Source organism: Ranitomeya imitator, chromosome 2 (assembly GCF_032444005.1).
Source record: "Ranitomeya imitator isolate aRanImi1 chromosome 2, aRanImi1.pri, whole genome shotgun sequence".
NCBI lineage: Eukaryota > Metazoa > Chordata > Amphibia > Anura > Dendrobatidae > Ranitomeya > Ranitomeya imitator.
The window spans coordinates 297,179,136-297,200,772 of record NC_091283.1 but is presented as its reverse complement, the minus strand read 5'-3'; the positions used below and the strand labels follow the sequence as shown (position 1 = coordinate 297,200,772).

Here is a 21,637-nt window from a genome sequence, read left to right as displayed (position 1 = left end):
GTAGAAGAAGATGAAGATGTTGTCCTCACCATGAAGTAGTTATTTCTCCTGTCACATGTAATGAATATCTCCTGCAGTATTGCTAATGCCGATTCCAGTGTCGGTAAATGAGACGAGAATTAGCGTTATGGAAGATGAGTCTATGAGAAACGTATTCAGCTGCCAACTCCGAGGAAGAAACTGCTTGTTGTCTGTGGCCTAAAATATATAGGTTTTATTAGAAGATGTAAAGAAGAAAACTAAATACTGTAAAATAACAAATCTCATATGTTTCCCTTATCTACAGTAGTTGTATTATTACACAGGATTTTTATGATGTTGCATCGGTTCATCTTCTTATTCAGATCTCTACAATATCGGAGCCTCTCAGTGAAGATCTTCTATAAAAGAGAATTCCTGATTTACCCATCAAAGATGGATATGGACAGAGACAAGATGGCGGAGAGGATATTACACCTCACCCTAGAGATCCTCTTCCGTCTTACTGGAGAGGTGAGAGATTCTGATGATGTCAGATTACATCATTCTTATCTATGGGAATAACAGATGGACAGAACTGGAGAGGTGAGGACTCTGGAAATGTCTGTAGTGAGATTTATTAATGTGTCTCTCCATAACCAGGATTACACAGTAGTGAAGAAGACCTCTAGTGAACGCTGTCAGGACCCTGTGTTTGAGGGATGCGGAAAACCACTGAACCCAATCACGGGACCTCCACCTCACCCGCTGATACATGAGGACATCAATGACGAGAAGATCCTAGACCTTACCTACAAGATGATTGAGCTGCTGACTGGAGAGGTGACACTGCTGGGAATGCTGGGACATTAAACAGTAACACTATGAAGGGATCGGGGGGATGACAGTATCATGGTATGTGTCAGGTTCCTATAAGGTGTCAGGATGTCGCCGTCTATTTCTCCATGGAGGAGTGGGAGTATTTAAAAGGACACAGAGATCTGTACAAGAACGTCATAATGGAGGTTCCCCTCACATCACCAGGTAATAGACAGGACTAAATACACACAGCCTGTAATTATCTGTATGTAAAGAATGAATTCAGTCCCTGTATGTGTTTCCTCCAGATCTATCCAGTAAGAGGACAACACCAGAGAGATGTCCCCATCCTCTTCTTCCACAGGACTGTAAACAAGAAGATCCCAATGTTCCTCAGGATCATCAGGTAGATGGAGAGAAGGTGTCATGAGACCTCCCCTATGATGAGTAGACGCTGTGAAGGTCTTGTGCTCAGTCATGTTTTATCCACCAGTATTATATGTTTTATACTTGTGTAATGAGAACGTTGGAGACGGCCGTATTAGAGCTGTTCATAGATGTGACTTCTCCATCTGTCTGTGACCTTTACAATATTTGTTTCAGGGTGAAGATCTGACCCATATTAATACTACAGAGACATATGTGAGGAGTGATGAGCGGTGTAAAGAGGAGATTCCCACATATGACTACGCAGGTGAGTGGTAACCACTAAATACAGAGAAGTCACAGATTCTTCTGAGACATCGGCTGTGGCTGCTTTATCGGTGGTGTAGTCCGTTCGTGTTACCATGATCACCATTTTGCCTTTAGACCACAGCCCTTTTCTATATAACTTACAACCTGGAGGATCCACCAACCCCCAGGATTAGAAGACACTGACCGGTTCTTGCCCAGATCTGTAAATTACTAAGTCAAACAACAGCGTACGTAGAATGTGCTAATAAGAACAGAAATCGGAGGATAATGATGCTGTTGGCTTCCTAGAACCCTGAGATCTTATTAGATGAATTATTATTATTATTATGTATTGTTATAGCGCCATTTATTCCATGGCGCTTTACATGTAAGGAGGGGTTTGCATAATAAAAAGAAGTACAATAATCTTAAACAATACAAGTCACAACTGGTACAGGAGGAGAGAGGACCCTGCCCGCGAGGGCTCACAATCTACAAGGGATGGGTGAGGATACAGTAGGTGAGGATAGAGCTGGTCATGCAGCGGTTTGGTCGATCGGTGGTTACTGCAGGTTATAGGCTTGTCGGAAGAGGTAGGTCTTCAGGTTCTTTTTGAAGGTTTCGATGGTAGGCGAGAGTCTGATGTGTTGTGGTAGAGAGTTCCAGAGTAGGGGTGAGAGAAATCTTGTATACGATTGTGGGAAGAGGAGATAAGAGGGGAGTAGAGAAGATCTTGTGATGATCGGAGGTTGCGTGTAGGTAAGTATCGGGAGATGAGGTCACAGATGTATGGAGGAGACAGGTTGTGGATGGCTTTGTACGTCATGGTTAGGGTTTTGTAGTGGAGTCTCTGGGCAATGGGGAGCCAGTTAAGGGATTGACAGAGGGGAGAGGCCGGGGAATAGCGGGGGAAAGGTGGATTAGTCGGGCAGCAGAGTATAGAATAGATTGGAGGGGTGCGAGAGTGTTAGAGTGGAGGCCACAGAGCAGGAGGTTGCAGTAGTCAAGGCGAGAGATGATGAGGGCATGGACTAGGGTTTTTGCAGATTCTTGGTTGAGGAATGTACGGATTCGTGAAATATTTTTGAGTTGAAGTCGGCAGGAAGTGGAAAGGACTTGGATATGTGGTTTGAAGGAGAGATCAACGTTAAGGATTACCCCAAGGCAGCGAGCTTGTGGGACTGGGGAGAGTGGGCAGCCATGCACTGTAATGGATAGGTTCGTTGGGGGGTCGCGTGAGATGGGGGAAAGATGATGAATTCTGTTTTGTCCATGTTATGTTTCAGAAATCTACCTTCTCTCCCTTCTGTGCTGCTGAATGTGCTCATATGGTCCCTACAAGACCAGGTCCAATCTTTCTGGCCAAACTTCACTTTTATGATAAACAACATTAAATGTGCAGTGAGGCCGGGACCGGTAGAAGTGCTGCTGAGCGCGAAACGGCCATCGTCAGCACTGGCTCACACACTCATTCATCTGTTCTCCTGGCCATGATGCTTGAAATAAAGCAAGATTTTTAAGGATCGGTGAGTGCTATCCGTTCTTACTATTTTCTGCATATTCATTGTTGATAATGCCTATAATATTGTGGCTATTGTGAGGCTTAGGAAAAAAAATTAACATCCAGCAAAATGACACCGGTGGTGCCTGTCCAGTTGCATCTATCTCTTGCTTATAGGTGCTACTGCGCAGGCGCCGCCGGTGACATTTTGCTGGCTGTAATTTTTTTTCTAAGCCCCAGAATAGCCACAATATTATAGGCATTATCAACACTATTGTATGCATTATGTAAAAATGGGGGGCAGGTCATTGAAGGATCAGTGTCCTGCCATAAGCCAATACAGATGAATATGTAATCAGGTCACCATATAAAGCCCCGCCCACAGGCCGCCCACAGCCCCACTCCAAAGCACGAGAATCTCATTAACTGAAAACTACAAATACAGATTAAGCAACAACCACAAGACGAATTTAATCTACCAAGGTATCATTGTAATCAGTATAATGGTGCCGACCTGACAGTGTCTGTAGGTTACTGTACACAATCCTGCTGACAGGTTCCCTTTAAGACATCTCAGCTCTGCACTATTATACCCAGTTCTGTTTTAAATGTGTAATATTTCTTCTTGAAACTCATATTTCAATATATTGACCCTTACAGTAGTTTAGATTGTGAATAGTGATGAGCGAGTAGGCTCGTTACTCGAGTTTCTCCGAGCACGCTCGGGTGGTCTCCCAAGTATTTGGGAGTGCTCGGAGATTTAATTTATGTCGACACAACTGCACACAACCTAACGATCCCTGTGTGGCCTATTTATAATAAAAAAAATTAAAAAAAAAAAAAAAAAGGTTCCTCGCATCATGTTCTCATACACTTTATGCAGTATTAGCCCTCTGTGTCTGTACTGCTACATACTGGTTCATGCAGCTTTACATGAACACCCGAGCCTTACACTATAGCTGGTCCGAATAACTAAAGCAATTGTTACCATCCACCTCTCGTGTCTCCCCTTTTCCCCATAGTTTGTAAGCTTGCGAGCAGGGCCCTCACTCCTCCCGGTATCTGTTTTGAACTGTATTTCTGTTATGCTGTAATGTCTATTGTCTGTACAAGTCCCCTCTATAATTTGTAAAGCGCTGCGGAATACGTTGGCGCTATATAAATAAAAATTATTATTATTATTATTATTATCTGCGGCTGCTAGACAGCTTGAATCCCAAATACTCGGAGACCACCCGAGCATGCTCGGAGAAACTCAAGTAACGAGCATACTCGCTCATCACTAATTGTGAAGTCACTGAGCCCCATACTCTAATTACCCTAGAGAGGTTTCACCACTAGTTACTCATTTATTACTGACTAGATGGTGGCCCGATTCTAACGCATCGGGTATTCTAGAATATGCATGTCCACGTAGTCTATTGCCCAGCTACGTAGTCTATTGCCCTGCTACGTAGTATATTGCCCAGCCACGTAGTATATTGCCCAGCCACGTAGTATATTGCCCAGTCACGTAGTATATTGCCCAACCACGTAGTATATTGCCAATTACGTAGTATATTGCCCAGCCACGTAGTATATTGCCCAGCTACGTATGTCACAGGTTAAAAAATAAACATATACTCACCTTCCGAGGGCCCCTTGTAGTTCGGTCACATCACCGTGATGTCATGGCAGGTCCTTCTTGCGCAGGAGCTGTGATGACGTCGTGGTCACATGACCGTGACCGCATGGCAGGTCGTTCTCGCGCAGGCGCGCAGGACCTGTGATGACGTCGCGGTCACATGACCGTGACGTCATGGCAGGTCCTTGTCGCAGACCATCCTTCGCACCGGAACCTGCTGCTTGCCTGCAGCGGTCACCTGAGCATCGCGAGGAGCGAGAAAGGCGGCGGAAGGTGAGTATATAATGATTTTTTATTTTTTTTATTTTTAACGTTAGATGTTTTTACTATTGATGCTTCATAGGCAGCATTAATAGTAAAAACTTGGTCACACAGGGTTAATAGCGGCGGCAACGGAGTGAGTTACCCGCGGCATAACGTGGTCCGTTACCGCTGGCATTATCCCTGTGTGAGCGGTGACTGCGAGGAGTATGGAGCGGGCGCCGGGCACTGACTGCAGGGGAGTAGGGAGGGACTAATCTGACTGTGGCCGTTGCTGATTGGTCACGGCAGCCATGACAGGCAGCTTGCGAGACCAATCAGCGACTTGGATTCCATGACAGACAGAGGCCGTGACCAATGAATATCCGTGACAGACAGAAAGAAGGACAGACAGACAGAAAGACGGAAGTGACTGTTATGATCAGGTGACCTTGGAGCAGCATGAAAACTTTCACTGGAGTAGGTGGTAACTATACTGACCGCAAACCCTGATCTTAACACCGCAACTACAAGTAGCCGTGGGGTGTGCCTAACAAAACCTAGACACCTCGACACAGCCGGAGGACTAAATACCCCTATAGATGGAAATAGGAATTCTACCTTGCCTCAGAGCAGAACCCCAAAGAATAGACAGCCCCCCACAAATAATGACTGTGAGTAGTAGAGGAAAAGACACACGCAGGCAGAAAACAGGATTGAGCAAATGAGGCCACAATAGCTAAATAGGAAAGGATAGGACAGGATACTAAGCGGTCAGTATTAAAAATCCTTCCAAAAATATCCACAGCAGAAAATACAAAAACTCCACCATCAAACTAAAGATGGGCAGCGTATATCTGCAACTCCAGAGAATCCAACAAGACTGAGAAAACACTGACACAGTCTAAGCTGGACAAGAGAAAAACAAATGAATAGCACAGAATATAAGCACACTGCATGTGTGCCACAGAAAAAGAAACAGACACTTATCTTTGCTGAATTGGCAGCTAAGCAGGAGAAGCCAGAAAGTGAACCAACACTTCCCAAGAAACATTGACAATTGGAAAGGACTAATGAATCCTGCACACCTAAATATCCCAGTCAGAACTGCAATCAGCAGAAACACCTGGCCAGGACTGCGAGTCAGAGACAACTGCATTCCCACCTACAACCACTGGGGGGAACCCAAAAGCAGAATTCACAACAAGTGACCCTTAGACAATTATATAGTAGATGATGACTGTTGAATTTGATCATTTCAGTAGATGTGTTATTGTCTTTAGTCACAGTTTTCAACTACAGTAGTGTCCAAAATACTCTGATTTAACCTCTTCCCGCAGCCAGTTTTGTGTTCCTAAACAGGCTCCATTTTTAAAATCTGACGTGTCACTTTATGTGGTGATAACTTTGGAATTATTCAGAAAGGATAATGGAAAAAAAATGGATCTTACAAATTATATTCCAAATTCGCACAATACCCTATATACGGTTGTACACTACTGTCTGGGCACATGGTAGTGTTCAGAAGTGAAGGAGCGCCATTTAGCTAGTTGAATGCATATCTTTCTGGAATAGTTTGCAGACACAGTGTATTGAGAGCACTGTTCGTGGTCACCTGGCATCTCAAAAGATGTCCACTATGAACATGCTTGGCACAATGTTCTCTGCTTTCCATATCCCAAGGATTGCCTTGCTCATTGCCCTTTAACACACTTACATGAATCTGGACTTACACAGAGACCCCAAAGCTTGGACCATGGTGTTACCTGCTGTTCTGTGGTGTTAGATGTCAAGAAGAATAGTCAGGCAGCTGAGTCAGAACCAGAAGGACAGAATACAGAATCAGAAGACACAAGAGTAGTCAGTAAACAGTCCATGGTCACATCAGAAAACAAAAACACAAGCCGCAAGCTGACCACAGATGACGGGACCAGAGGAGAACAATGCTGTATCTGGCAGATTGCTGCAATATGCTTTGAGCTTTAGTGGGATGTTGGACTTTCCAATTGGCTGAAGTATGGCGCAGATTACTCCAGCTGGACAGCGGGAACAGATCCCAGATGAGATTGGACACAGAAATGACAGAAAACCAGAATAGTCAAAGTCCCCATAAAGTGATTCCATTTTATAAATTAATTCATTGAGTGTTATAATCTATAGGAGGAGTGCATATTTTGACTCCACAGCCACTTTCAGGAAATTAACAAGCAGTGGATGTTGGAGAGTGAAAATTACACATTTGCCATTTTATTACCCAACACATAGTGCCCAGATTGTGCTCCAGGAGACACACGCCATAAATTAAGTGGACTCTTATCACTATAGTATTGCTAAATACAGGGATCCTAAATGTTGTTTGAGCACATTGCAAGACCCAGAAGTGAGAGCGGATTTTGCTGGATTGGTTTAGAGAAACCTTATTGGTTTTCAACAGCCTTTGAGCTACTAATAGTGTGGGAACCTCTGTTTTTCCATTGACAGATGATGGACCTGAGTGGAGACTTGTTTTTTTGTGAGATGACAATTGGTATTATTTTCACCTACATACATTGGTTCTTTTTTATTTGATATTTGATAGGCAGAATGAACAAACAGTTTAACACCACACACTACTGGCTCACCCAATAAGGTTTTCTATTAGAATGAACTGTCATTGTCTTGGTAAATAATTAAATGCTATTACACAGCTTGCCATTTTTATGGAAAGTAGAAGTGTTCAAAAATATGAAACTCAGGGATATTTTATTAAAAAAATGTTTTTTGTCTTAGCAGATGACTGTAAGAGATCAGAGGGACAGCTGACATCTTCAATTTTTAAATCAAATGATCTTGAGATCCTACAAGATACAACTGAAGTGAATGCTATTACTCCGGATATACCATCATCCCTTCACAGCAAAGATCTGTCATTTGATCCTATGAAACAGGTTCCATCTTCTGATACGTTACCGACTACAAAGGAAAACCAAATTCACAACAGAGGCATTAAAAAACAAACTTCTTCTAAAGCAAATAAGTCATTTTCCTGTTCAGAATGTGGGAAATACTTTACACAGAAATCACATTTTGTTAACCACCAGAGGACTCACACAGGGGAGAAGCCTTTTACCTGTTCAGAATGTGAGAAATGTTTTAATGTTAAATCACGTTTGGTTAGGCACCAGAGAATTCACACAGGGGAGAAGCCTTTTTCATGTTCAGAATGTGGGAAATGTTTTAAACAGAAATCAGAGCTTGTTACTCACCAGAGAATTCACACAGGGGAGAAGCCTTTTTCATGTTCAGAATGTGGGAAATGTTTTAAACAGAAATCAGATCTTGTTACTCACCAGAGAATTCACACAGGGGAGAGGCCTTTTTCATGTTCAGAATGTGGGAAATGTTTTAGTCTTAACTCAAATTTGGTATGTCACCAGAGAATTCACACAGAGGAGAAACCTTTTTCATGTTCAGAATGTGGGAAATGTTTTAATCTTAATTCAAACTTGGTTAGCCACCAGAGAACTCACACAGGGGAGAAGCCTTTTTCATGTTCAGAATGTGGGAAAAATTTTGTGCAGAAATCACAGCTTGTTATTCACCAGAGAATTCACACAGGGGAGAAGCCTTTTACCTGTTCAGAATGTGAGAAATGTTTTTATCTTAAATCACGTTTGGTTAGGCACCAGAGAATTCACACAGGGGAGAAGCCTTTTTCTTGTTTAAAATGTGGGAAATGTTTTAAACAGAAATCAGATCTTGTTACTCACCAGAGAATTCACACAGGGGAGAGGCCTTTTTCATGTTCAGAATGTGGGAAATGTTTTAGTCTTAACTCAAATTTGGTATGTCACCAGAGAATTCACACAGGGGAGAGGCCTTTTTCATGTTCAGAATGTGGGAAATATTTTGCACATAAATCAAATTTTGTTAACCACCAGAGGACTCACACAGGGGAGAAACCTTTTTCATGTTCAGAATGTGGGAAATGTTTTAATCTTAATTCAAACTTGGTTAGCCACCAGAGAACTCACACAGGGGAGAAGCCTTTTTCATGTTCAGAATGTGGGAAAAATTTTGTGCAGAAATCACAGCTTGTTATTCACCAGAGAATTCACACAGGGGAGAAGCCTTTTTCCTGTTCAGAATGTGAGAAATGTTTTCAACAGAAATCACAGCTTGTTATTCACCAGAGAATTCACACAAGGGAGAAGCCTTTTTCATGTTCAGAATGTGGGAAATATTTTGCACATAAATCAAATTTTGTTAACCACCAGAGGACTCACACAGGGGAGAAACCGTTTTCCTGTTCAGAATGTGGGAAATGTTTTGATATTAAATCACGTTTGGTTAGGCACCAGAAAATTCACACAGGGGAGAAACCGTTTTCCTGTTCAGAATGTGGGAAATGTTTTAATCGGAAAACGCATCTTGTTGAACATCAGAGCAGTCACACAGGGGAGAAGCCATTTTCATTTTCTTAATGTGGAAAATATTTTACTTGGAAATCAGCTGTTAATAAACATCACAGATATCACATAGGGGCAAGCCTTTTTATGTTCAGAATGTTGGAATCGATTTAACCAAATTGGATCTTCTTAAAGGGCTTGTCTCTTGTCATTCCTCATGTTTGATGACAAAAGGAAAAACTAAACTTTATTAATTCCAATTGTAAAACTATACCCATAATTCACCCCCTGAAGGTTAGTCAGAAGGTGACTAATAGAAAAACATATACCCCACTTTTCAGTATAATTCAGTATATAGGGTGAGGTATACACACTCGCTCTCCAAGCCTCTCATTTCTATGGGATTTGTTGTCCTCACAAAGGCGACTCATGGGGAGAGACTTTATTTAATATTGACCTAAAATCATGTATCATGTTATGAGAAACAGTCAGAAAACTAGCCACATATAGGCAGATCCCAGACTTCAAACTATATATTTCATAAGTTTATAAGCCACTCCAGTGGTGGTCAGTCAGGAATAGAAAGTATGTGAAAATATAATATAATTATTGTGTTTTTCTCCTATAGGGACTGCACTAGTTTGGTATTGTAACATCTGTCAAATAGTAGTGCAGACAGGTTGTCCTAGACTAAACTCAGTTTTCAGGTGACCCAATATGTACCACTCAGGGAACACTTACCTGCTACAGAGATCATTAGCAGCTTCTAACTAATGGCGATGCTGCGGTCTGTCAGGGAATGAGTGCAATATCGTTATAAAGACTAGGGATATGGGCAACCATAATGTCTGGGAGATCTGTGCAATTATTTAGTATGAATATGGAAATTATATCTGGAAGTTAAGTGTTCACTGAGCGGTATATACTGTATTTTCACATACTATCTATTCCTGACACTTATAAACTTACGAAGTTTATATCAAAAACATATTCTAATATGGTGGGTGCCATAAAAGAAGAGAAGTGATAAGGAGAAAAATCAAAAACTGTGTATTTATTTGTAAATAGTTGAAATAGTAGATAGTACATAAGACCAAACATGGGGGAAAGGAAAAAACCTCCAAATACAGGGGGAGATAGCCCAGCACAGATCCAACAAGTGGTGTAACTATAAGTATTCTAATTTAGGTATAGATAATAGTTATAATAGTTACAACAACATTTAGATAAAGTGCACAGTTACAGTATGTATAAGCGCAAGAGACAGTTATTATATAAATATGTTCAAATTTACTGTATTCCCTAAGAGCGAAAAGCAGATGAAGATTTGCCCAGCAAGGCAAGATTTGTTGCTAATAAATCTGGGCAGTAGAAATGAGAGGCTTGGAGAGTGAGTGTGTATACGTCACCATGCCCTATATACTGAGACGTGGGGTATATGTTTTTTCTATTAGTCTCCTTCTGACTAACCTTCAGGGGGTGAATTGTGGGTATAGTTTTACATTTGGAATTAATAAAGTTTAGTTTCATCCTTTTGTCAGTGAATATTCTAATCAAGATATATATTACATAATTTTTTTTTCTCAGTGAACTCCTTCCTCATGTTTGGCCTCATTAAAATAAAAACACTCATACTCAACTGGCGTACGGCCTCTGCTTCAATGGTGTCAAGACTCACTGTAATGGGGCTTATGTGAAGTTATTACATCACATGAGCCATACACCCAATTAACTCCTTCGGATGTATTGAACATCAACAGGAAGCCAGGGTTTGTTTGTTTTTTGTATTTTGAATGGGGAAAAAGTGGGTTATTTGAACTTTTATATTTTTTTAATATTTTTAAAGACTATTTTTAGCAAACGAAGAATAATAGAATGTTATCTGTATGTTCGCTTTCAAGTTTAAAGGGAACCTGTCACCATGAAAATGCAGTCTGATCTGCAGGCACCATGTTATAGAGCAGGAGGATCCGAGTAGATTGATATATAGTTTTGTAAGAAAAGATTCAGAAGAACCTGTGCTTTAATCTTTTAAACCTCTGCTTTTTCTGGGATTTTTGGTCCAGTGGGCGGTCCTATCAGTAACTGACAGCGTTCTCGTATAACCGTGTACACAAAGATAACTGTCAGTCACAGATAGGACCGCCCACTGGACCAAAAATCCCAGAAAAAGCAGAAGTTTAACAGATTAAAACACAGGTTCTTCTGAATCTTTTCTTACAAAACTATTTATCAATCTACTCAGATCCTCCTGCCCTATAACATGGTGCCTGCAGATTAGACTGGATTTTCATGGTGACAGGTTCACTTTGAGTGTTGATTTCTGGTTGGTCAAGAAAACACTTTAGTTTGTTTAAGCCTGTAGTATCGACTTTTATTGTTCACTTATCCTTAACCACTACTGATGTTCGCTGATATGCTAATTATGCATTTTATTATTTAGCCAGTTTGTTGACTTTTAAAGCAGAGAGGGAAAGACTATACAAATAGTTAAAATAATCAAGTAATCCTACTTGATCTTGTCTCCATTCTTACCCTTTATGTAAATACTGAATGAGGGACACTTGTTAAGTCTAAACATAGGTTACATGCCTCTGTATGGAGAGACTGAGAGAGAGAAACAGCCGGAGAGATTCTGCCAAGACATTTATACATCCCAAAAGGACCAGAGACAAGACAGCAGCCATTTTACATTATGGCTCCATCATGAGGGTCATGGATCTATCATTCTATAGGAAAACAACCTAGGGGTTTTCAGCCTCGGTTGGAAGAATACAGATCTGCTCCATTGACCATCGCTGAACCATGGATACATTTGGAGAAGCCAGGTTGTGATCCTCCGATCAACTGACCTTGTATGGACTCAATGGACTGTCATCTTCCTATACTTGTTGTTCCCTCCTCTCTGTGTGCGTACCACAGGTGGAGCAGTCGCCCCTGGAAGATGAAGCCAGGTTGTGATCCTCGGATCAACTGGCCTTGTACCTTATATGGACTCATTGGACTGTCATCTTCCTACACTTGTTGTTCCTTCATCTCTGTGTGTGTGCTATAGGTGGAGTAACCAACCCCGGAATATGAAGCCAGGTTGTGATCCTCGGATTAACTGGCCTTGTATAGACTGAATGGACTGTCAACTTCCTACGCTTACTATATATCAGTGGTTAGCACTCGACAAGACAATATGGGTTATAGGATACTAGTGAAAAGGGACCATTGGCCCCATAGATACAAGTTCAATATAGAATCACTGCACTCATACAATGGAAAAGGTCGCTTTACTCATCACTGTTAATAAATATTCACCTGAAGCATACCTTTTCCATTGCATGAGTGTAGTGATTCTATATTGAACTTATATCTTCCAACGCTTGTAGTTACCTCCTCTCTGTGTCCGTGTAAAGGTGGAAGATCTGAAGACATGGCTGCTATTATCCCGGCAAGTCAGCGGAAGGGTGAGACTCTGTAATGTGTACCATCTTGGGTATTTTGCTGGGACTGTTCCATGTGTTATCTGCCTGTTTTGCGGTTCAGTAAAGCATTGCCACACTGTTTTACCCTCACCCTGTGTTGTCTGAGTAGCATTTTGCCCATATTAAAAGGAGAGCGGCAGTTCGGCGGGACGATCCTTGGTCCATTTGGTTTTGGCTAGCGGACGGCGCTTATTACAGTCCGGCAGGGACAACCATAGAGGTCTGCTGGAGACCTAGTTGTCATGCCAACCCATTGGTGACCCGCGATCACGTGATGGGGTCACCGATGGGTGGGATTTCCAGCACGCTTCTCCATTACTAAGCCGTGGGCTTGAGGTCACCGGTGACATTAACCCCACAACTATTTTGCCACTTGCCACTGCTACAGGGCAAGTGGGAATAGCCGGACAAAGCGCCAGAATTGGTACAGCTAATAGATGTGCCTTATCAATATCCATGGCCCCTTACCAGCCTGAGAATACCAGTCCCTAGCTGTGAGCTTTAGCACACCGTTTTTTGTTTTTTTTATTTGTGGGGATCCCTCTATTCTTGATAGCCAACCTTGCTGAAGCTGACAGCTGAGGGTTGCAGCTTGCTATAACGCTCCTTTCCTGGCACCCGTCCATGTGGTACTGATGCTGGACATGCATGCCACACATGTTCCGCAAGTATTACACACACAGACACTGACATCTCCGGTACTGGAAATATCAGGACGTGTGAAAGAGACCTTATAGCGGGTTTTTATGTTTTGCTGCTGTCACACACAGATGCTTTTTATTGCAAAAAATAGTTTTTCCATCACCACATTTTGAGAGCTCTAATTTTTCCATATTTTGGCCCACAGAGTCATGTGGGGTCTTGTTTTTTGCGGGACAAGTTGACGTTTCTATTGGTACCATCTTTGGACACATGACTTTTTTTATCGCTTTCTATTCCGATTTTTGGGTTGCAGAATAAACAAAAACCAGCACTTCATAAATTTCATTTGGTGGGGCGTTTATACCATTCCGAATGTGGCAAAAAATCGTTCAGGCAGTTTTATTCTTGGGGTTAGTACGATTACAGCGATACCTTATTTATGTTTTGGCACTTTCATACAATAAAATCTATTTCATATAAAAAAAAAATAATAATTTTTGCATGCCTTTATTTTGACAGCTATAACTTTTTTATTTTTCTGCTGATGGAGCTGTATTGGGTCTTGTTTTTTATGGGACAAGATGACGTTTTCAGAGGTACCATGTTTATTTATAGCCGTCTCTTTCATTATGTGTTATTTCACTTTTTTTCCGGCGGTATGATGATAAAGTATTATTTTTTGCATTTTTTTATCGTGTTTGCTACAGGGGTTAGCTAGTGGGCCAGCTTTATAGGTCGGGTCGTTGCGGACGTGGCGATACCAAATATATGTACTTTTATTGTTTAGACTTTTTTTATCCAAATATTTATTTAGTGATAGACTATATTGATTTTTTTATTTTTTTACAATTATTTAAAAAAAAATGTTTTACTTTTTTATTTTTTTCCACTATGGGGCAATCACTTTTTGCAGGCTGATCGCTTCTATAGCATGAAGATGAAACAGCATCTGCATGCTATAGAAGCTGGCAACGCTGCATTCAGTGCACTGACACTGAGAGACTTCCTGATCATGCACTTCGCATGACCAGGAAGTTTTTTAGCTCTGGTGACCCAGATGTCGACATGATGACATCTGGATACCATGACAGCATCGGGATCCCGCGTCATGCCGCGGGGTCTCCGATGCAAAGGCAGAGTGGCTGTCAGCCAATGTGCCGGCTCCTGGAATGCTGTGATCTTGTTGGATCGCGGTATTTCGGGGTTAAAGTGACAGGAGTGGTCTGTGACTGCTCCTGGCACCTAGTGTTGGGTGTCAGCTGTCAGAATCAGCTGACACCAGTAGCGATCGCCCGCGCCCCCTGTTGATCGCAGCCGATCGCTGAGACGTACTATTCTGTCCATGGTCAAATTGGCTCGAGTCACATGGACGGAATAGTACGTTTGATGTCAGAAAGGGGTTAAAAGTCTAAGATTTCTTTTTGAAACTCGTGATAAAAATATTGGCCTTTACGATAGTTTATATTGCCAAGAGCCACAGGGCCTCATACTGAAATTACCCAAGAAAGGTTTCACCATTAGTTACTCATTTTTTATACATAAAAGGAATGTTCATCTTGATCATTTCAGTAGATGTATATTGTCCTCATACACGTTAGCAGGGTGTGCAATGAGACATGTAGCTAAACCCCCTGTCTTCTTTAAGAAAAGAGCCTGTAAAATTGTAACCATTTATTGATTGCAGATGTGGCAGGAAAGGGTGAAACTATAGGATGCAATAACAGGAGCATTTCAGAATATATAACTGCACAGAGCATGAAACACAAATAGTCTGCAATACACAGGTAACATGAGGTAATGTGTTATGATTAGGTGGCCTTGGAGCAGCATGAAATGACCTTCGCTGGAGCAGTGGTAACTTTACTGACCACAAACCCTGATCCTATCACCGCAACTAGATGTAGCCGTGGGGTGTGCCTAACCAGACCTAGACACCTCGACATAGCCGGAGAACTAAATATCCCTAAAGATGGAAATAGGAAAACTCTCTTGCCTCAGAGTAGACCCCCAAAGGATAGGTAGCCCCCCACAAATAATGACTGTGAGTAGGAGAGGAAAAGACACAGGCAGACAGAAAACAGAGATAAGCAAAGGAGGCCACTTCTACCTAGATAGGAAAGGATAGTACAGGATATGCGGTCAGCATAAAACACTACAAAATATCCACAGCAGAAAAATACAAAAACTCCACCACCTAACTAAAGATGTGGAAAGTATATCTGCGTCTCCAGCGAATAAAACTAGACTGAGAAAAACATCAGGCACAGTCTAGCAGGAACAAAATAGAAACAAGATCAGCACAGAAAATAAACACACAGCCGTGTGTCTAAAAAATGAAGCAAACACTTATCTTTGCTGAATTGGCAGCAAGCAGGAGAGGCCAGGCAGAGGACCAACACTTCCAAAGGAACATTGACTACTGGCAAGGACTAATGAGTCCTGCACAGCTAAATACCCCAGTCAGAATTGCAATAAGCAGAAACACCTGTCCAAGATTGCTGCTCAGGAACAAGAGCAGAATTCATAACAGTACCCCCCCCCCCCTTGAGGAGGGGTCAACGAACCCTCACCAGAGCCCCCAGGCCGGTCAGCACAAGCAAGATGAAAGGCACGAACCAAATCAGAGGCCGAATCCCAAGAATTATCCTCCTGGCCATAACCCTTCCATTTGACAAGGTACTGAAGCTTCCGCCTCGAAAAACGAGAATCCAAAATCTTCTCAACCACATATTCCAACTCCCCATCAACCAACACAGGGGCCGGAGGATCAACAGAGGGAACAACGGGCTCCACATATTTCCGCAACAAAGATCTATGGAAGACATTATGGATAGCAAAAGAGGCCGGAAGCGCCAGACGAAAAGACACCGGATTAATAATCTCAGAAATCCTATAAGGACCAATAAACCAAGGCTTAAACTTAGGAGAAGAAACCTTCATAGGAACATGACGGGAAGATAACCAAACCAGATCCCCAACCCGAAGTCGGGAACCAACACAGACGTCGGTTAGCAAAACGTTGAGCCTCCTCCTGAGACAACACCAAATTGTCCACCACCTGAGCCCAAATCTGCTGCAACCTGTCAACCACAGAATCCACACCAGGAAAGTCAGAAGACTCAACCTGCCCAGAAGAAAAACGAGGATGAAAACCAAAATTACAAAAAAAAGGCGAAACCAAAGTAGCCGAACTAGCCCGATTATTAAGGGCAAACTCTGCCAATGGCAAAAAAGCCACCCAATCATCCTGATCAGCAGACACAAAGCATCTCAATAAGTCTCCAAAGTCTGATTAGTACGCTCGGTCTGGCCATTTGTCTGAGGATGAAATGCAGAAGAAAAAGACAAATCAATGCCCAGCCTAGCACAAAAGGCCCGCCAAAACCTAGAAACAAACTGAGAACCTCTGTCGGACACAATATTCTCAGGAATACCATGCAAACGGACCACTTGCTGAAAAAACAACGGAACCAAATCAGAAGAAGAAGGCAATTTAGGCAAAGGCACCAAATGAACTGAACCATCTTAGAGAATCGGTCACAAACAACCCAGATAACCGACATCCTCTGGGAAACAGGAAGATCGGAAATAAAATCCATAGAAATATGCGTCCAGGGCCTCTCAGGGACCGGCAATGGCAAAAGCAACCCACTAGCATGGGAGCAACAAGGCTTGGCCTGCGCACAAGTCCCACAGGACTGCACAAAAGACCGCACATCACGCGATAAAGAAGGCCACCAAAATGACCTACCAACCAAGTCTCTGGTACCAAAAATGCCAGGATGACCAGCCAACACAGAACAGTGAACCTCAGAAATTACTAGTCCATCTGTCAGGAACAAACAGCTTCCCCATAGTACAACGATCAGGTTTGTCAGCCTGAAATTTCTGAAGAACTCGTCGTAAATCAGGAGAAACGGCAGAAAGGACCACCCCTTCCTTCAAAATACCGACTGGTTCCAAGACCTCAGGAGAATAAGGCAAAAAACTCCTAGAGAGGGCATCAGCCTTAATGTCCTTAGAACCCGGAAGGTACGAGACCACGAAATCAAAACGAGAAAAAAACAAGGACCATCGAGCCTGTCTAGGATTCAACCGTTTGGCAGACTCGAGGTAAATCAGATTCTTATGATCGGTCAAGACCACAATACGATGCTTAGCTCCCTCAAGCCAATGTCACCACTCCTCAAACGCCCACTTCATAGCCAACATCTCCCGATTGCCGACATCATAATTGCGTTCAGCAGGCGAAAACTTACGGGAAAAGAAGGCACACGGTTTCATTAAGGAACCAACAGGATCCCTCAGACAAAACAGCCCCTGCCCCAATCTCAGAAGCGTCAACCTCAACCTGAAACGGAAGAGAAACATCCGGTTGACGCAACACAGGAGCAGAAGTAAAACGATGTTTAAGTTTCTGAAAGGCAGAGACAGCCGCAGGGGACCAATTCGCCACATCAGCGCCCTTCTTCGTCAAATCAGTCAAGGGTTTAAATATGCTGGAAAAATTAGCAATGAAACGGCGATAAAAATTAGCAAAACCCAAAAATTTCTGAAGGCTCTTCACGGATGTGGGCTGAATCCAATCATGAATGGCCTGAACCTTAACCGGATCCATCTCTATAGACGAGGGAGAAAAAATAAAGCCCCAAAAGGAAACCTTCTGCACCCCAAAAAGACACTTAGACCCTTTCACACACAAGGCATTGTCACGAAGGATCTGAAATACCATCCTGACCTGCTGCACATGACTCCCAATTATCGGAAAAAATCAAAATATCGTCCAATCAGGAATTTATCAAGATAATTCCGGAATATATCATGCATGAAGGACTGAAAAACAGATGGCGCATTAGAGAGTCCAAATGGCATCACAAGGTATTCAAAATGGCCCTCGGGCGTGTTAAACGCAGTTTTCCATTCATCACCCTGCTTAATACGAACAAGATTATAAGCCCCCTGAAGGTCAATCTTAGTAAACCAACTAGCTCCCTTAATCCTAGCAAACAAATCGGAAAGCAAAGGTAAAGGATTTTGAAACTTGACCGTGATCTTATTCAAGAGGCGATAATCAATACAGGGTCTTAAGGAACCATCTTTTTTAGCAACAAAAAAGAACTCCGCTCCCAACGGTGAAGAAGATGGCCGAATATGCCCTTTCTCCAAAGACTCCTTAATATAGCTCCGCATGGCGGTATGTTCAGGTACAGACAGGTTGAAAAGTCGGCCCTTAGGAAACTTACAGCCTGGAATCAAGTCAATAGCACAATCGCAGTCCCTGTGTGGTGGAAGGAAACTGGACTTGGGCTCATCGAATACATCCTGAAAATCAGACAAAAACTCCAGAATTTCAGAAGAGGGAGAAGGGGCGATAGACATCAGAGGAACATCATTATGAACCCCCTGACAACCCCAACTAGTCACAGACATTGACTTCCAGTCCAACACAGGATTATGTACCTGCAACCATGGAAAACCCAGCACGATAGCATTATGCAACACCAGAAATCGACAATCTTCCTGATGGGCTGACGCCATGCGCATGGTCACCTGTGTCCAAAACTGGGGCTTATTTTTAGCCAAGGGTGTAGCATCAATGCCCCTTAAAGGAATAGGGTTTTGCAAAGGCTGCAAGGGAAAACCACAACGCCTGGCAAAGTCAAAGTCCATTAAGTTCAAGGCAGCGCCTGAATCCACAAACGCCATGAGAGAAAATGATGACAATGAACAGATCAAGGACACAGATAACAGAAATTTTGGTTGTATAGTACTGATGGTAAATGAACTGGCGATCCTCTTGGTCCGCTTAGGGCAGACAGAAATGACATGGGAAGCGTCGCCACAATAATAACACAACCTATTGAGACGTCTGAAACCTTGTCATTCTGTTTTAGACAGAATCCTATCACACTGCATAGGCTCAGGAATTTGCTCTGAGGATAACGCCATAGCGCGCACAGTTCTGCGCTCCCGCAAGCGCCAATCAATCTGAATGGTCAGAGACATAGAATCACTCAGATTGGAGGGTGTGGGAAACCCCACCATAACATCTTTAACGGATTCAGAAAGACCCTTTATGAAAATTGCCGCCAAAGCATCATTATTCCATTTAGTCAATACAGACCATTTTCTGAATTTCTGACAATACAATTCTGCCACCTCTTGACCCTGAGACAGGGCCAACAAGGTCTTCTCAGCTTGATCCACCGAATTGGGTTCATCATACAGTAATTCTAATGCCTGAAAGAAGGATTCTACATTAAGCAAAGCAGGATCCCCAGATTCCAGGGAAAATGCCCAGTCCTGTGGATCACCACGCAGCAGGGAGATGATGATTTTAACTTGTTGAATGGAATCACCAGAGGATCGAGGTTTCAATGCAAAAAACAGTTTACAATTGTTTTTAAAACTCAAAAATTTGGACCTGTCACCAAAAAACAAATCAGGAGTAGGTATCTTCGGTTCTAAAGCAGGAGTCTGAACAATGTAATCAGAAATACCCTGTACTCTAGCAGCCAGCTGGTCTACACGAGAAGCTAATTCCTGAACATTCATGATAGCACAAGGCTCTTCAGCCACCCAGAGATAAAGAGGGAGAAGACAAAACAGACTGGAGAAAAAAAATGGCTCAATATCTTTCCTCCCTTCTTCTGAGATGCAATTAACTCATTGTTGGCCAGTAGTACTGTTATGATTAGGTGGCCTTGGAGCAGCATGAAATGACCTTCGCTGGAGCAGTAGTAACTTTATTGACCGCAAACCCTGATCCTATCACCGCAACTAGATTTGCCGTGGGGTGTGCCTAATCAGACCTAGACACCTCGACACAGCCGGAGAACTAAATATCCCTAAAGATGGAAATAGGAAAACTCTCTTGCCTCAGAGTAGACCCCCAAAGGATAGGTAGCCCCCCACAAATAATGACTGTGAGTAGGAGAGGAAAAGACACATGCAGACAGAAAACAGAGATAAGCAAAGGAGGCCACTTCTACCTAGATAGGAAAGGATAGTACAGGATACTATGCGGTCAGCATAAAACACTACAAAATATCCACAGCAGAAAAATACAAAAACTCCACCACCTAACTAAAGATGTGGAGAGTATATCTGCGACTCCAGCGAATAAAACTAGACTGAGAAAAACATCAGGCACAGTCTAGCAGGAACAAAATAGAAACAAGATCAGCACAGAAAATAAACACACAGCCATGTGTCTAAAAAATGAAGCAAACACTTATCTTTGCTGAATTGGCCGCAGGCAGGAGAGGCCAGGCAGAGGACCAACACTTCCAAAGGAACATTGACTACTGGCAAGGACTAATGAGTCCTGCACAGCTAAATACCCCAGTCAGAATTGCAATTAGCAGAAACACCTGTCCAAGACTGCTGCTCAGGAATAACTGCATTACCATCAACAACCACCGGAGGGAGCCCAAGAGCAGAATTCACAACATTAATGCAAACTGATGATTACCTACTTAGTACAGCAAACATATTGATAAACACAGGATTGTAACACAGAGATAGTGCTTACCAACTATGCTTAGAGCAGGCTGTTTAAGGAGCATGAAGAAAACCAATGATATGGTTTCTCCGAAGACGCATGGAGGAACAATGGCTGCTGTTCCCTTCACAGTGTCATAATAAGACCACAATGCAATAGGAACAATCCCACAATGCCCTAGGAACTTCCCACAAGACATTGCAAATTAAACTAGAATCTATGCATTAAACGGCCAGCAGGTGGTGCTTTTACCTTACAATGTGAACTATAGGAAGGATTCATAAACACAAAAATATAATGTCTGTAATAACGGAGACATAAAAAAAGACAACTTTCTAGACAGCAATTATATGGCTGGACAGAACAAGATGTGTATAGTCACAGTTTTGCACATCACCCTTTAACCCCTCTACATGCATCTGGACTTACACACAGACCCCTAGGTTGGGCCACGTTGATACTTTTCTGTAGTATGAGATTGCAAGAACAAGTCAGGTAGTCTAGTAACAACTGGGATGGAAGAGAAAATACAAAATCGGATGACGCAAGAGTAGTCAATAAACGGGACGGGGTCACAACAGGAAACAAATACATAAGTCAGGAGCTGAGCACAGAGGACTGAACCAGAGGAGGAAAAGATTGTATCTGACAGATTTTAGCAATATGCTTTGAGCTTTAGTAGGGTGAGGTGCTTTCTATTTGGCTGAAGCTGGGAGCTTATTACTTCAGCTAGACAGCACACACACCCATATTACCAGACTGGATGATTCCCACAGGTCGCAGGCACCTTGATCTTAGTGGCTGGACAGAGTC

At 42.5% G+C, this 21,637-nt stretch overlaps 1 protein-coding gene across 1 annotated transcript; it reads left to right on the top strand.

The window, feature by feature from the left end:
- Positions 1 to 348: 348 nt before the first annotated feature.
- On the top strand, positions 349 to 11,135 carry LOC138663314 (zinc finger protein 271-like). The gene is made up of 6 exons (XM_069749488.1): positions 349 to 492; positions 622 to 801; positions 885 to 1,002; positions 1,086 to 1,183; positions 1,381 to 1,471; positions 7,590 to 11,135. The coding sequence occupies exons 1-6, from the start codon at positions 415 to 417 to the stop codon at positions 9,278 to 9,280; spliced, it is 2,256 nt and encodes a 751-aa protein (XP_069605589.1). The 5' UTR covers positions 349 to 414; the 3' UTR covers positions 9,281 to 11,135.
- Positions 11,136 to 21,637: the final 10,502 nt, after the last annotated feature.